At 45.4% G+C, this 13832-nt stretch overlaps 1 protein-coding gene across 6 annotated transcripts in view; it reads left to right on the top strand.

The window, feature by feature from the left end:
• KCNMB2 (potassium calcium-activated channel subfamily M regulatory beta subunit 2) overlaps positions 1-13832 on the top strand; it is a 282179-nt gene that overhangs the window by 261429 nt on the left and 6918 nt on the right. For 4 of the 6 annotated variants that reach the window (XM_035133238.2, XM_035133240.2, XM_035133236.2 and 1 more), the window contains 2 exons: positions 1911-2081; positions 7627-7822. In XM_035133238.2, coding sequence (XP_034989129.1) covers positions 1911-2081; positions 7627-7822 — 367 coding nt within the window. The remainder of the gene's footprint in view (positions 1-1910; positions 2082-7626; positions 7823-13832) is intronic. The other 2 variants (XM_035133239.2, XM_035133237.2) reach the window with 1 other exon arrangement.

Below are 13832 nucleotides of genomic sequence, written 5' to 3'. Positions count from 1 at the left end.
CCAAATTTTATGTTTTGGTCAAGGGGCCAGGTTTGGTTGAAGGGCTGCCAGTTGCTGACCCTCAGCTTGCTGGCTTTGCCTTTAAGGTGCTTCACAACCAATTAATAGGTTTCCGGTTGAGAGCGCTTGGTTTTCCAGGGCCAAGCAAGCCACCACAGCTCTTTACACATGAGCTGAGCTTTCCATCGGCCTTGTTGATGGATACTCTCTTCTACTTACCTGCCAGTTATTCTCTCTCTCTATATATATATATATATTACTTTTTCCTCTGTGCATTTCATGGCTCATAGCCCCCTTGTAGAAAGACGTTTGCGGCCCTTTTCAATTAGCAGTCTTGCTTCTCAGCCGTCCCTTCAAATCCCGTTTACATTCCAGTGACGTTGTTGACTGACTGCACTGGGCCTGTTTTATGTCTACAGAGTGACACAAGTTATGTCTCGCAATTGGCTTAATGTTCCAGAACGGCATGACAATTGTTGCCTTTCCTGCCTGCTCTCATTTGGTAACGGCGCAAATTCTCGATAGCAGGCTATCACGGTTAAATACATTTTGATAAATAGTCATAGCCATGCAACGCTTGCTTAAATCACTTCTCACAAGGAAATTAAGCTCACCTTACGCAGTCTAGCATAAATCGTATTCTTAGCTTGGTAGCCCAAGAAAGGTGCAATCCTAAGGCTATATCCAACAGGATGAGTGGGAGGGTTAGCATCCAGTGGATCCTTGGCTATGCCCACATCAATATCCAGCTAATGCCTCCTATCAGTGCAAGCATTCCCACTTGTACAACAGAGGTTTCCCCTGTCAAGACTCAAGGTGAGCTGAACTACGTATTATGGAGGGATAGCTGAAATGGAGTTGACATTTTTGGCAGCATCCCTGCATCTCCGTGGCCCCAGGTTCAATCTATGGGGTTCAATGGGATAAGGCCACTTCCTGCATCCCTCTTCTGTTTATTTCTTTTACATTTGAAGCACTTAATTTTATTCTTATCATTTTATTCCTATAATTTATATATCCTGTCCTTCTAGTTCACAATATACTCAAGGCAGCTCAGAAGGATTTAACATATCATAAAAATGAAATAATCAAGCAAATCCCAGCAGTAAAACAGGGATGAGTAAAAAGTAGCAGTCAATTTCAAAAAGCATTAAGAGCCAGGACTTAAAAAAAATCCCACTAAAATAAAACAGTTTTCAGAGCTCTCTTGCAAGTGGGCAACCATGCGGCCTGGCAGCCATTGTCTCCTGGGAGGCTGTTTCACAATCCAGGAGCCACCACCAAAAAGGCTTTGCCCCTTTTTGGTGGAGGATACACAGAGAGGAGCTTCAGTAAGATACTTAGATCGCCAACCACTGAGGGCTCAAAACCAGCACTGTGAATTGAGGAACTGGTCAAGTTGATGAAGGACCAGTGAAATATGAGCCAATCTGTTGGCACCAGTGAAAACTTCAGCAACCAGATTCTGGACAATTTGGATTTTCAGACTATGGTTAAGGGAAGCCCCACCTAAATCACATTTCAGTAATGCGGCCAGGAAATTTGTGCAATGCGAAAAACAGGGTCCAGCTTTGACAATTGCCATTCAGTCGCAGAACACATTTTGCAAGATACTCCTGTGAGATTGCTCTAGTGTGAGTGATTTACACCTTTGCAACCAATCTGCAAATCATCCCCTCTACAGCTGAAAACATTTCATCGGCAGATGTCTGTCGCACATTTCGGGAGCCGGTGATTTCTTCCCCCCCCCCACCAGGTCCGAGCAAACTGTTTAGGAAACATCAGCTGTGGAAACCTTACAAGCCGGCTCTCCCGTGAGACAGACCCTGGCAGCGGAACTGTCAGTCCTTTTAGAGGGTTTATTGATTAAGTGTGAACTCCACATAAGAATGTATTGTTTTCAACCTCAGAAATATTTACCAAAAAATCAGGGATCATGATCTGCTGGACAAAAGGAAAACAGTCACCGCTCTCAAAGCAGGGGAGGACCGGGCCATACTGCTGGGACTGACAATGATGGTGTGCTCGATTATGATGTACTTCCTCCTGGGAATCACGCTGCTGAGGTCATACATGCAAAGGTAAATGCTTTCCCCCTCTCTCACACACAGTAAAATTGTTTTGAGGGGCAGGATCAAGGCTGAGGGGTGAACAATTGGATAAGGAGCTAGTGGAACTACCTGGTAATATGGGTATGAGATGCTGTGGGGCATACCCTCCAACATTTGTCCGGTGAAAACAGGGAGGTCCCATTCCATAATGATAATTTTACTATTTATACCCCACAAGCCTTACTAGGTTGCCCCAGCCACTCTGGGCAGCTTCCGGCATATAAAAAAATATAATAAAACATTAAACATTAAAAAAACTTCCCTATATAGACAAACCTCGGTTGCCAAACACCTCCGTTTTGGAACGTTTCAGCTCCCAAATGCTCAAAACCCAGAAGTAACTGCTCTGGTTTTTGAACGATTTTCAGAAGGCAAATGCTTCTGAGCTGTGTTTTTCATTCCCCCCGCCACATTGACTTTGCAGCCAGCCCATTGATCCTCAGTTTTTGAACATTTCGGAAGCCTAATGGTCTTCCGGAACGGATTAAGTTCGAAAACCGAGGTTCCATTGTACAGGATTGCCTTCAGACAGCTTGATGTTAGGTTTCTGTTCCTCTCACTGTGCAGGTCACAGGCCTGTGGTATGCATTCCAGAAAAGATTGTTGGAATCATGTTTGCTGTATTCTGTTTCCGTTTGGTTTTTTTCTTCGGACTTCTCTCAGCGAAAGGAGACATGTTTTCTTTTGTTCTGCCTTATGCTTAATAAAGTAGCTTTTAGTACACAACCTCAGCCTGGCTGCGTTTTTTTCTCTGCTGGACTCTGAATATGTACTGAGTGTCTCCAAGACTCGAGCCATAATAAATCGTTGGGAAAGGGCTGTCGGAACTCCCTAGAGCTGCACACTGAACGCTGATGGGAGAGATGGGCTGGATTTGTTCCTGCATTATGCCTGGGGATCGTTCTTGCCCCAGCTGACCCGACACTTGGGGGTCGGATGACTCCATGCCCCTACCCAACATTTCCCCAATGAGAATAGGGACATTCTACCATACCCTCCAACATTTCTCCAATTAAAACAGGGACATCCTAAGGAAAAGCTCGACCTTCCAGCATCAAATCAAAAACCGGGACAGCTTCTCTAAATCAGGGATGTCCCTGAAAAATAGGGACACTTGGACAGTGAAATTGGCATGTGAATTTCGGGCAAATGACCATGTGAGGACACTTGTAGAAGTGTGAGCTTTGTGGGTGTTGAAGCAGTCACACCATTTCTTCAACACTGTATGGATCATTTGCACAATAGCCCTTCATTCAAACATTCTATTATTGCATTGCATTGCATTTATATATGCTTTTTCTGCCAAGGTACCCAAGGTGGTTTACATTTTTAAAACATTAAAGCAAATGTTATAAAATGTCAAGTTGGCCCGAAGGGGGATGAGTCCAACTGGAGAAGGCCTCTCTCACTTTCTTCTTCCTTCCCATGGGACAGATGGTGTCAGTTGAGTGGCTATGAGCTTTAAGCATTTGCTGTGATATAGAGTTGGGAAGGTTGCCACCAAATCCTTGAACCGCCAAACAGGACACTTTATTTATTGATAGTGTACAACTAAATCTAGAAGAAAAATGGCTGCCATTCTGGGGTGCACTTTTCGTATCCAGTTACACTGTGTTCCCCCTATGAAAAATGAAGCATCACTTCAGTTCCTACGCTACTCTAGAGCAGGCCTCGATCACTTAGGACCCATCAATTCATTTACAATATAGGGTTGTGTTTTCATTTAAAAAGTGGCACAGAACACCCCTCACAGCAATGGAGACATGGACAGAGCTTGCTACAAGAACAGTACGCAGTTCCTAGTGGAGGGATTTAGCCTCATATATTTTATCTCCTTCCTTTGTCATTGTTTAGCCTTGGATTAAGCGGTACAGCAGAGAAATGAAAAGATTTGACAGCCTTTCCCTCACAGTATGAGGTTTCGACTAATATCCTTATCGGCTAATCTATGTCCCACTGAAGTCCATAAAACGTTGAGCGTCTATCACCACGAAGCACAGCCCTGGCCTAATTCAGCAGGGAGCAGCAGTAATAATCAGCGGCCTAGAGAAAACTATAAGCTTTCAAATGGAAGGAAAATGGAAGTTTAATTTGTAAAAAGGATCAAGCTATTTTACAGCACTTTGAGGGGTTATTTCTTCCTTCTGGTATAAGACTAATGCCTTCCTCCTCACAAGTGGAAATCCTGCTGATCTATGTAATAATTTTGCTCAAAGTGAGACACTCGCCACATATCCTAGCAATAATTTTGCTAGGGGTGAGATCACTTGTGTTTCTTGTAGCTCTTTTTTTCTGCTTCATCTTTCCCGCAGCCCTTCTGCTTGCATGCTCCCCATAGGCATCTTGTGTTATGGGGGTGCTGGACAAGATGGGCCACTGACCTGACCCGGCGAGGCTTTTCTTTGGTTCTTAAATTATTGGGGTTCTTTATCTTAAAAACAAACAAAGTGGCGAGTGTCTCACTTTGAGCAAAATTATTACTTGGACCAGATAGGCCTTCAAATAGAGGCTGGCTTCAGTTGGAAGACTGTCCTTCAGATGGAGGCATGTCCTAGGACATGTTTCCATCCTGTTGGATTTATTTGACCCCTTTTTAAAGTCAAAAACAACCCCCCCACACACACACACAAAAACATTCTACCTCACTGGGATCTTGTCAGACTCAGCTACTTTCCAGACCGTATGATGCTTTGATATTCATGGAAGGAGTCTGGAGTGTCATGTGGGTTAACAACATCACCAGTGATTGCAGAGGAGTAATTTGACCTTAACTGTAATTGGCAGGGCTGTCTAATTAAGGATCCCTGAAAAGAGGGTGTTTTTGGAATTTAAATACCACTGGCTTCCTAGCAAGGTTTCTCTCTAAAGGTTTCTGAGGCACAACGGTTTCTATAGATCATTGCTGAAATGATTTAGGAAACGTTACGGAAATTATGGGGAGAAGGGAGCAAGAAGCTGCCATTTGTAATATGGCCTGCAGTTTTGGGCTACACAAACCTGAGCACAGGGAGACTTGCATCAGCATTAGCAGGGCTGTCTTAAGCATATCTGGTGCTAGGATGCAAAGACCCGCCTGCCCCCAGTTGCCCAGTCCCAGGCATGCAGGAGGGCAGAGCTGGCTGGCCGCCTCAGCGTCTCGCTGGCTCGGTCACCCCCGAACTCGTGGCGCAGAGCCACCCACAGCAGAAGTGCCCACTGCGGTGCTCCGACCGATGGGCGGGCTCTTTCCCAGACTCAACTCTAGGACCCTGGACTCTCAGCCTGGTGCCCCTGAGAGCCTGGCGCCCGGGTGCCCTGCACCCCTAGCACCTATCGGTAAGACGGCCCTGAGCATTAGGAGGAATAGTTCATACCAACCAACCAGGGCTTTTTTGCAGCTGGAACTAGCCGGAACCCAGTTCTGGCACCTCTCAGGTGGGTGCCATTACCATTATAAGAGAACAAGGGAGGTGGTTATGGTGAGTTCCGGCAACTCTTTTTCTAGAAAAATAGCCTCCGACATTTCTCTGATTAAATAGGGACGTCCTGCCATACCCTCTGTCAGGGAGAATTTGGAGGAGCAAGTGACAGAAGAGGTAGAGCAGGGCTCGGGGATGCTGTGGAGCCCTTCAACCGCCCAAGGACAGAGGAAGCGGAAGAGTGGGCAGAGATTAGCCACGAGGAGGAAGGGCTCAGGGATGCTGCAGAGCCCTTCCACCGCCCAGAGGCTCGGGAAAGGAGCTCAGACTCTGGAAGGGATGGGGCTTTCAAATCAGCACAGACAAGGAGGGAAATGAAATGTAAGGATCAAAGACATCTCACGCGATTACCACACCTACTTTGTTGGTGCGGGAATCGAAGGAAGCCACTCCCCGATCTGACTCAATGGGTTCAGACGCATCACCCTGAACTGCAGCTGTTTCCTGTACATATGTAATAAAGACTATAAATATCAAGCTGGCTGTGCCGGGGTGTTAATGCGAAGGGGAGACGTCACCTGTATACCCTCCAACATTTATCACATGAAAATAGGGACGTCCTAAGGAAAAGCGAGACATTCTGGGATAATAATTATTATTATTTTTTATTTATTTATTTATTTATTTATTTATACCCCGCCCATCTGGCCGGGTTCCCCCAGCCACTCTGGGCGGCTTCCAACAAAACATTAAAATACAGAAATCAAACATTAAAAGCTTCCCTAAACAGGGCTGCCTTGAGATGCCTTCTAAAGGTCTGGTAATTGTTGTTCTCTTTGACCTCTGGTGGGAGGGCATTCCACAGGGTGGGTGCCACTACCGAGAAGGCCCTCTGCCTGGTTCCCTGTAACTTGGCTTCTTGTAGCGAGGGAACCGCCAGAAGACCCTCGGCGCTGGACCTCAGTGTCCGGGCAGAACGATGGGGGTGGAGACGCTCCTTCAGATCAAATCAGAAACCGGGACGGCTTCTGTAAATCCGGGACTGTCCCTGGAAAATAGGGACACTTGGAGGGTTTGATCGTTTTTAAAAGCCAAACCAGTTGAAGAGATAGAGATGATAGATAGATAGATAGATAGATAGATAGATAGATAGATAGATAGATAGATAGATATAGATAGAGACAGACAGATATCCCAAACACCTGTGAATGTTTAGCAGAAACCTGTCATAAGCAGACAAATGAATGAATGAATGAAGCAGACAAAACCCAGAGAGGAAATTCTGGTAAAATTGTATTAAATAACATAGGAAGAGCCCACTGGATTAAGCCCATAATGGCCCATCTAGTCTAGCATCCTGTTCTCACAGTGGTTAACCTGTGGGAAACCTGCCAGAGGGCAGAGCATAACCATCGTGGCTGGAAGCCATTGGTAGCCTTCTCCTCCTCCAATAATTTTTCCAGTCCTCCCCCAGTCCTCTTTTCAAGCCATCTAGGGAGGGAGAAAAACTTCATTTTGGTGGCTCTTTTCTCAGCCTTATCTACTTATCTAATTGCCATTTTGTGGTTCGCCTCAGGTTTTCCCAGACCATGCCTGGGAATCGGGCAGCAAAATGTCATCAACAACTTTGACCACCACCACACACACACACACACACACACACACACACACACACAAACCCTAAACAATTTTGTCTTGATTTTCGCTTTGGTGAATATGGCAACCCTACTAAATGTCCTGGGCTGGTCCTGAATGGATTACATTTGAAAACCGAGGTACCACTGTAATATCGTGTTTCTCATATTATAAGACACGTCTTATATTTATTTTTGTAGCTGCAATAGTAATAGACAGCATAATAATAAAAAATAATCGTAATAACAGTCCCCACCCCATCCCTTTAGCAGGCCATAGATTATTTAAGTCACCATGTATAGCCATATATAATAGGTCAACACCAGCACTTTGAATTCAGCCCAGAAACTAATTGGCTGCCCATGGTGCTACATGCTCAAACCATCTTGTTCTGGTGAGCGATCTGGCCATTGAATTTTGCGGTATTCCAACCTTTTAAGCCTTTTCTCTGTCCAAATTCTCTTTCCCTCTTTCCTGGCCAGTGTTTGGACAGCAGAGACACAGTGCACGCTCCTCAACATCTCCATCACAGAAACCTTCAACTGCTCGTTCAGCTGCGGTCCGGACTGCTTGAAAACCTCTCAGTACCCGTGCTTGCAAGTGTATGTCAACGTATCGTCTTCGGGGCAAAAGTGCTTGCTTTACCACACAGAAGAGACAATGAAAATTAATTCTGAGGTAAGAACAAAGCCAATTGCTCATCCATTTTCAGTGCAAACGGACTTATTTGCTGAGCAGGGGAGCTGGAGAACCTGTGGTCCTTCCAAATGTTGCTGGACTGCAAGGCCCATTAATCCTGACCGTTGACCATGCTGGCTTGAGGTGATAGGAACTGGAGTCCTTCAACATCTAGAGGGCCACAGGACCCCCATCCCTAGTTTATACTGACTGACAACAGCTCTCCAGGTTCCAGGCTGCAGTTTTTCCCAGCACTGCCAAGGGATGCCAGGGATAGAGCCTGGGGCCTCTGGCATACAGAACATGTGCTCTGACGCCAAGCTACATCCCTATTTCCTTCCATACTGAAAAGAGAATGAGCTTTACAATGCAGAGAGTATATATTTGTGTATAGAACGCTGCCTGCCGGACAGCAAGTACATCTGTATCAATGCCACATTACCTGCACATCACAGCGCCATTCTATAATGTGCATCTCTCCAGATGGCTGTTTGTCTGTCTTTGTGTAAAGGGGCACAGTAGGTCCCTCGACTCTGCGTGGATGATGTTCAGGCAAATGTATCTATTCATTATCTATACCCAGGCACTCAGAGATGCAGCGGTCCTTGTTACATAGAGATTTTATTGCCCGAGATAGGGTGAAATCAGATACTAGAGCCTAGATCCCCATAATTGCTGGCAGATGTATAATTGCAAACGCCAGCATAACAAACGTGGGTTAACAGCCTGTTTTGTGATGTTCCACTGGCACAGCAGGAGGTCCGCCCCACAGCAAGCACACACGGAGGCACTGCGACGCTCCAGGCCTTTCTAGGCAATTGTTTCAACCCATTTTGCAATGAGAGCACAGCTGCTCTTCAGTCACTGCAGCAGCTTCAGCATCTACAGCCTGAGTGTGTTGGGCCAGTCGTTGCCACACCACCTGCCTTACAGGATTGTTGTGAGACTAAAACAAGGGAGGAGGAAGAACCAGTTTTGGCACCTCTCAGGTGGGCACCATTGAGGGTCGGCACCCTGCCACTGCCACCCATTTCTTTCATTTACATACAGTCATACCTCGGTTTAAGTACGCTTCAGTTTGAGTACTTTCAGTTTAAGTACTGCACTGACCCATCTGGAACGGATTAATCCACTTTCCATTACTTTCAATGGGAAAGTTCACTTCAGTTTAAGTACAGACTTCCAGAACCCATTGTGTACTTAAACAGAAGCCAGCCAGCGTGTGCAAGTCTACACTTTTTTTTAGATAGATAGATAGATAGATAGATAGATAGATAGATAGATAGATAGATGATAGATATTCTAATTTACATTTCAAAATATTCATTTTGTTGTTGTTGTTTAGTCGTTTAGTCGTGTCCGACTCTTCGTGACCCCATGGACCAGAGCACGCCAGGCACTCCTGTCTTCCACTGCCTCCCGCAGTTTGGTCAAACTCATATTCGTAGCTTCGAGAACACTGTCCAACCATCTCATCCTCTGTCGTCCCCTTCTCCTTGTGCCCTCAATCTTTCCCAACATTAGGGTCTTTTCCAAGGATTCTTCTCTTCTCATGAGGTGGCCAAAGTATTGGAGCCTCAGCTTCACGATCTGTCCTTCCAGTGAGCACTCAGGGCTGATTTCCTTCAGAATGGATAGGTTTGATCTTCTTGTAGTCCATGGGACTCTCAAGAGTCTCCTCCAGCACCATAATATTCATTTAAACTACCTTAAAATATCAATGACTTCCTTTCTTCTCTTTCCATGATTCATTTTGCATACCATACATCCCTGCATATTTTACATGAACTAAACCATTCAGTAATCCATTGTTACATCCATCAAAACTTATTTACACTGTTGAATTTATTTTATCTTAATGCTACCAGCGTTTTTAAATGAACACAATTTTCACTCATATATTCAGTAAACATTTTCCAGTCTTCTTTAAATGTAAATTCTTCTTGTTCTCTTATTCTATATGTTAAATATGCAAGCCTCATTACATCTCCAGCACTTATCTGATTCGGACTTATACATTTTAACAAGTCTGTTTGGAATTAAATACCATCTATAAATCATTTTCAGGTAGTTCTCCTTCAAAGAATAACTTGCTGTGAACTTCAGATCACTCTTCCAAAGTTTTTCCCAGAGAAGCAGCAATGGGCTTTAAGCTTTCCAGCCAGGCCTCTACCATTGCACTTGTACATATTTACATGAGGGCCCTTCCAAGCCACCTGCATGAATCTAACAAAATGAGGGAAGGGGTGGATTTATTTGACCTGACCAGAACCAGAGGCCACCCCCAAACCAGCTAGGGAGGCAGCTTGCCATAGTTTTTAGCACCTCTGTGGGCGGTGAATGCAGCTGTTGTCAAACCAGCATATTTTCAGAGCTGCCTCAAGTCGCCTGGCGACTTACTGTAAGAGCTTCATGGTAAGTTCCGGCACCTATTTTTCTTGGAAAAAAGCACTGAAAAGAACTAAGTATGTTTTGATATCCCAGATGGAGGGTGGGATAAAAATGTAATAATTTTCCATCTCGTTTTTGGCTCAAACAGCAGTTCTTTCCCCAGTGCTCAATACAGCGGTATTAGCACTGGATAAAATGTGACTAGAGGGACACGGGTGGCACTGTGGGTTAAACCACTGAGCCTAGGGCTTGCCTATCGGAAGATCGGCAGTTCAAATCCCTGTGACGTGGTAAGCTCCCGTTGCTCAGTCCCAGCTCCTGCCCACCTAGCAGTTCGAAAGCACGTCAAAGTGCAAGTAGATAAATAGGTACCACTCTGGCGGAAAGGTAAACACCGTTTCTGTGCGCTGTTCTGGTTCGCCAGAAGCAGCTTTGTCATGCTGGCCACATGACCCGGAAGCTGTCTGTGGACAAACGCCGGCTCCCTCAGCCTATAGAGCAAGTTGAGTGCGCAACCCCAGAGTCGTCCGTGACTGGACCTAACGGGTCAGGGGTCCCTTTACCTTTAAAATGTGATTATTGCTTGTTTAGGGAATTGAAAGGGGTAAGTCCACCTTGGGGCCTGTGTGCTGTCAGGGGAAACACGCACAATGATGCCTGTCTACCAGTCATTCCCAACCACCGACTGCTAAAGCAGCAGTGGCATTTTCTGGGACTTTGTGTGCTGTACCGAGGGAGGCAGAGAAAACGCTTGCCATTTTTCATTCTTCAAAATGTCCCTCGTTATTCCATTATAGAGACAGAATGTAGATCTTGGCCTGCAAAAAAAAAAGTTGTTCAGAGAGGGGACTTTTTTTAAAGCCTCTGCTTGCCTGACACTCTTTCTATCTCTTCATCTCACACTGGATGCAACCAAACCAGAGGTTCTCATTATAGCCAATATTAATCCACAGCATTGCTCCAATGGCAGGTAGCAGAATCCAAAATAAGACCTTTCTTTTTGTACCAACTAAAATGACACAAAATAGTGAGCAAGCTTTTGCATTACCCTTCTCTGGGATAGATGTTAAGAAAAACAGCTAAAGAGGCAGCCAGGGAGTGCAGAGGGGGAGGTTGGGCATGATGTAAAAACCCCAAACTCTGGAGTTTGCAACTATTTAAAGACAAGAGTGCAAAAGGATGTTATGGCAGTTTAATTAGTTTCGGTGGTGCTTGGTGCAGAATAGATGTAGAGTTATGCAAGGATTACAGGGCTGGATAAACAACAATGGTAGTTCTCGTGTTTAGTTGTTGTTGCTGCTGCTGCTCTTGTTTTAAAAACATCTGTATTTCACACTCACACAAACACCACGGGAGCAATTGTAAGCAGAAAAACAGCTAGACGGGAAACAGTTAAACAGCAATTATGCCATTCCTTCTACCAAGCTTATCACCTCCCAGTACCAGGTTCCTTTAAGGGCTTTTTAATGTGTCAGATAAAAGTTACCCACGGCTGCCTGCAATGTCTGGTTTGGCCCTTAGCTGCTATGCTACATTAGCTCTTGAAATCTCAAAGAGCTTTTGCCTGTTTATATTCACACTTAAATCCCCCCAGCTGCTGCTTCCTCTTAATCTAATGCAGGTACAGTTAATGCTTGCTTGACTCAAGGCTGTTTTTACAGGTTATGATTGCCTCTCTAGGGCTTCCTCTCCTTTTTTCTTTCCCCCATCCCGCCCTCTGACATACCATTGTGCAAACTGAATCCCAAATCAGTTTTGTTAATGCAACATCCCTTGATGGTAATGCTTGACATCCTGACCTAAAATGGAATTTAAAATTCTCTTGCCGAGTTCTTCAGCAAATCCACTCTAGGCAGAGATGTTCTGTGTCCATCTCAGAGGTGAGACAAGCTCCGTACCCCAAGAAGTGCCCAGCAGCAACCAGCAGGACACAACCATGCTGTTGTTGACTTCCAATTTTTCTGGGCATGGTTACTCAAACTCCAGGCCTGGTGTGCCCTTGAACCACTCTCCTCCACCCATGGTGCATGTATCTTAAGTGGCTGAACTAGTAAGGCAGCAGGTAGGTAGAGCCAGAGACCATGGCAGGTGGAGCCAACTAATTTCCAGTTTTGTCCCCATCTTCCTCCCTGTTGAGTTCTGCAAAGGCATAGGAAGAGCCTGCTGGATGGCCCACCTAGTCCAGCACCCTGTTCTCACAGTGGCCAACCAGATGCCTGTGGGAATCCATCAAGCAAGACCCAAGAACACGAGTTCTCTTCCCTCCTGTGGCATTCAGAAGCATTACTGCTTCCGACCATGGAGGCAGAGCATAACCATCCTGTCTAGACACCATTGATAGCCTTTCCCTACATGATTTTTGTCCTCCAATCCTCTTTTAGAGTCTTGGAAGTTGGTGAGCATCACTCCATGAGTTCCATAATTGTGTGAATCCTTTCCTTCATCTGTCCTGAATCTTCCAACATTCGGCTTCAAGTGTGCATGCACACGGAAGCTCATACCAATGACAAACTTAGTTGGTCACTAAGGTCCTACTGGAAGGATTTATTTTATTTTGCTTCGACTATGGCAGACCAACACGGCTACCTACCTGTAACTAACACTTTCTCCATGCCATGCAACACTGAAACTAAGGAGGAGGAAGCTGACTAACAGGGCCACTCCCTGTTCTGGTTGTAAGTAAGAAGGCAGGCAGGTGGGGTCTGGCTGAGGGGAGCTTGAATTTGGTGGGGCAATTTGGATCAGCCTTCACTGACCTTAGCAGCATAGGAAACTGCCTTATACTGAGTATTGTCCACACTGACTCGCCGTGGCTCTTCAAGGTCAGAGTATTTACAGCCCTATCTGGAGATGCCATGGATTGACCCTGGGACCTTCTGCATAGAATAATAGAACTGTCAAGTTGGATGGGACCCTGAGGATCGTTTAGTCCAACCCCCTGCACTGCAGGAATATGCAGATATGGAGGAGACAGGGATCGAACTCGCAACCTTGGCGTTGTCAGCACCACGCTCTAACCAGCTAAGCTATTGCATGCAAAGCAAATGCTCTACCATTGAACTGCAGCCCTACCCCCAGCCTTCACTAAGTGTATCATGGTATAATCATTGGTCTCTGGTCACGTCCTTTTAATTTCTAAACAAAGAACCGGATCCCAGATCAATCACACCAAATGGTTAGTCTAGCTCCCTACTAAGTTACTTACACTGCACTTCTGGGTGCTCTCAGAATGGACTTGAGAGGCGAAGTGGTGATGTTGCCCATGAACAGATGACTTTTAATTGTTGTTTTCTTGCTGATTCTCACGCCTTACCTGCTTCCAGAAGCTTGTTGTTATTTAATGAAAATGAAGCACAGGATGATCATGTTTATTTAGACGCACTGCCAAACAGTGGACAAACTTCATGCATCATAAGCTTTCTATGAATCATGCATAAGGCTCAACTGCAGGTTCTTTTTACAAGAACTTTCAGATGAGATCTGAGGACACAGGTAGATGGTGGGCGGCAAATGATTTCCTGAAGCCAGATCCTCATCTCTGGCTGACCTTTTTCACTTCCACCACTGTGTAGTTTGAGGTTCTGGTAGAGGCAACGCCAGAACCTAGTGGCTGCCATTT

This window comes from Zootoca vivipara, chromosome 5 (genome assembly GCF_963506605.1).
Source record: "Zootoca vivipara chromosome 5, rZooViv1.1, whole genome shotgun sequence".
NCBI lineage: Eukaryota > Metazoa > Chordata > Lepidosauria > Squamata > Lacertidae > Zootoca > Zootoca vivipara.
The sequence above is the reverse complement of the archived record's forward strand: the minus strand, read 5'-3'. Positions and strand labels throughout refer to the sequence as shown.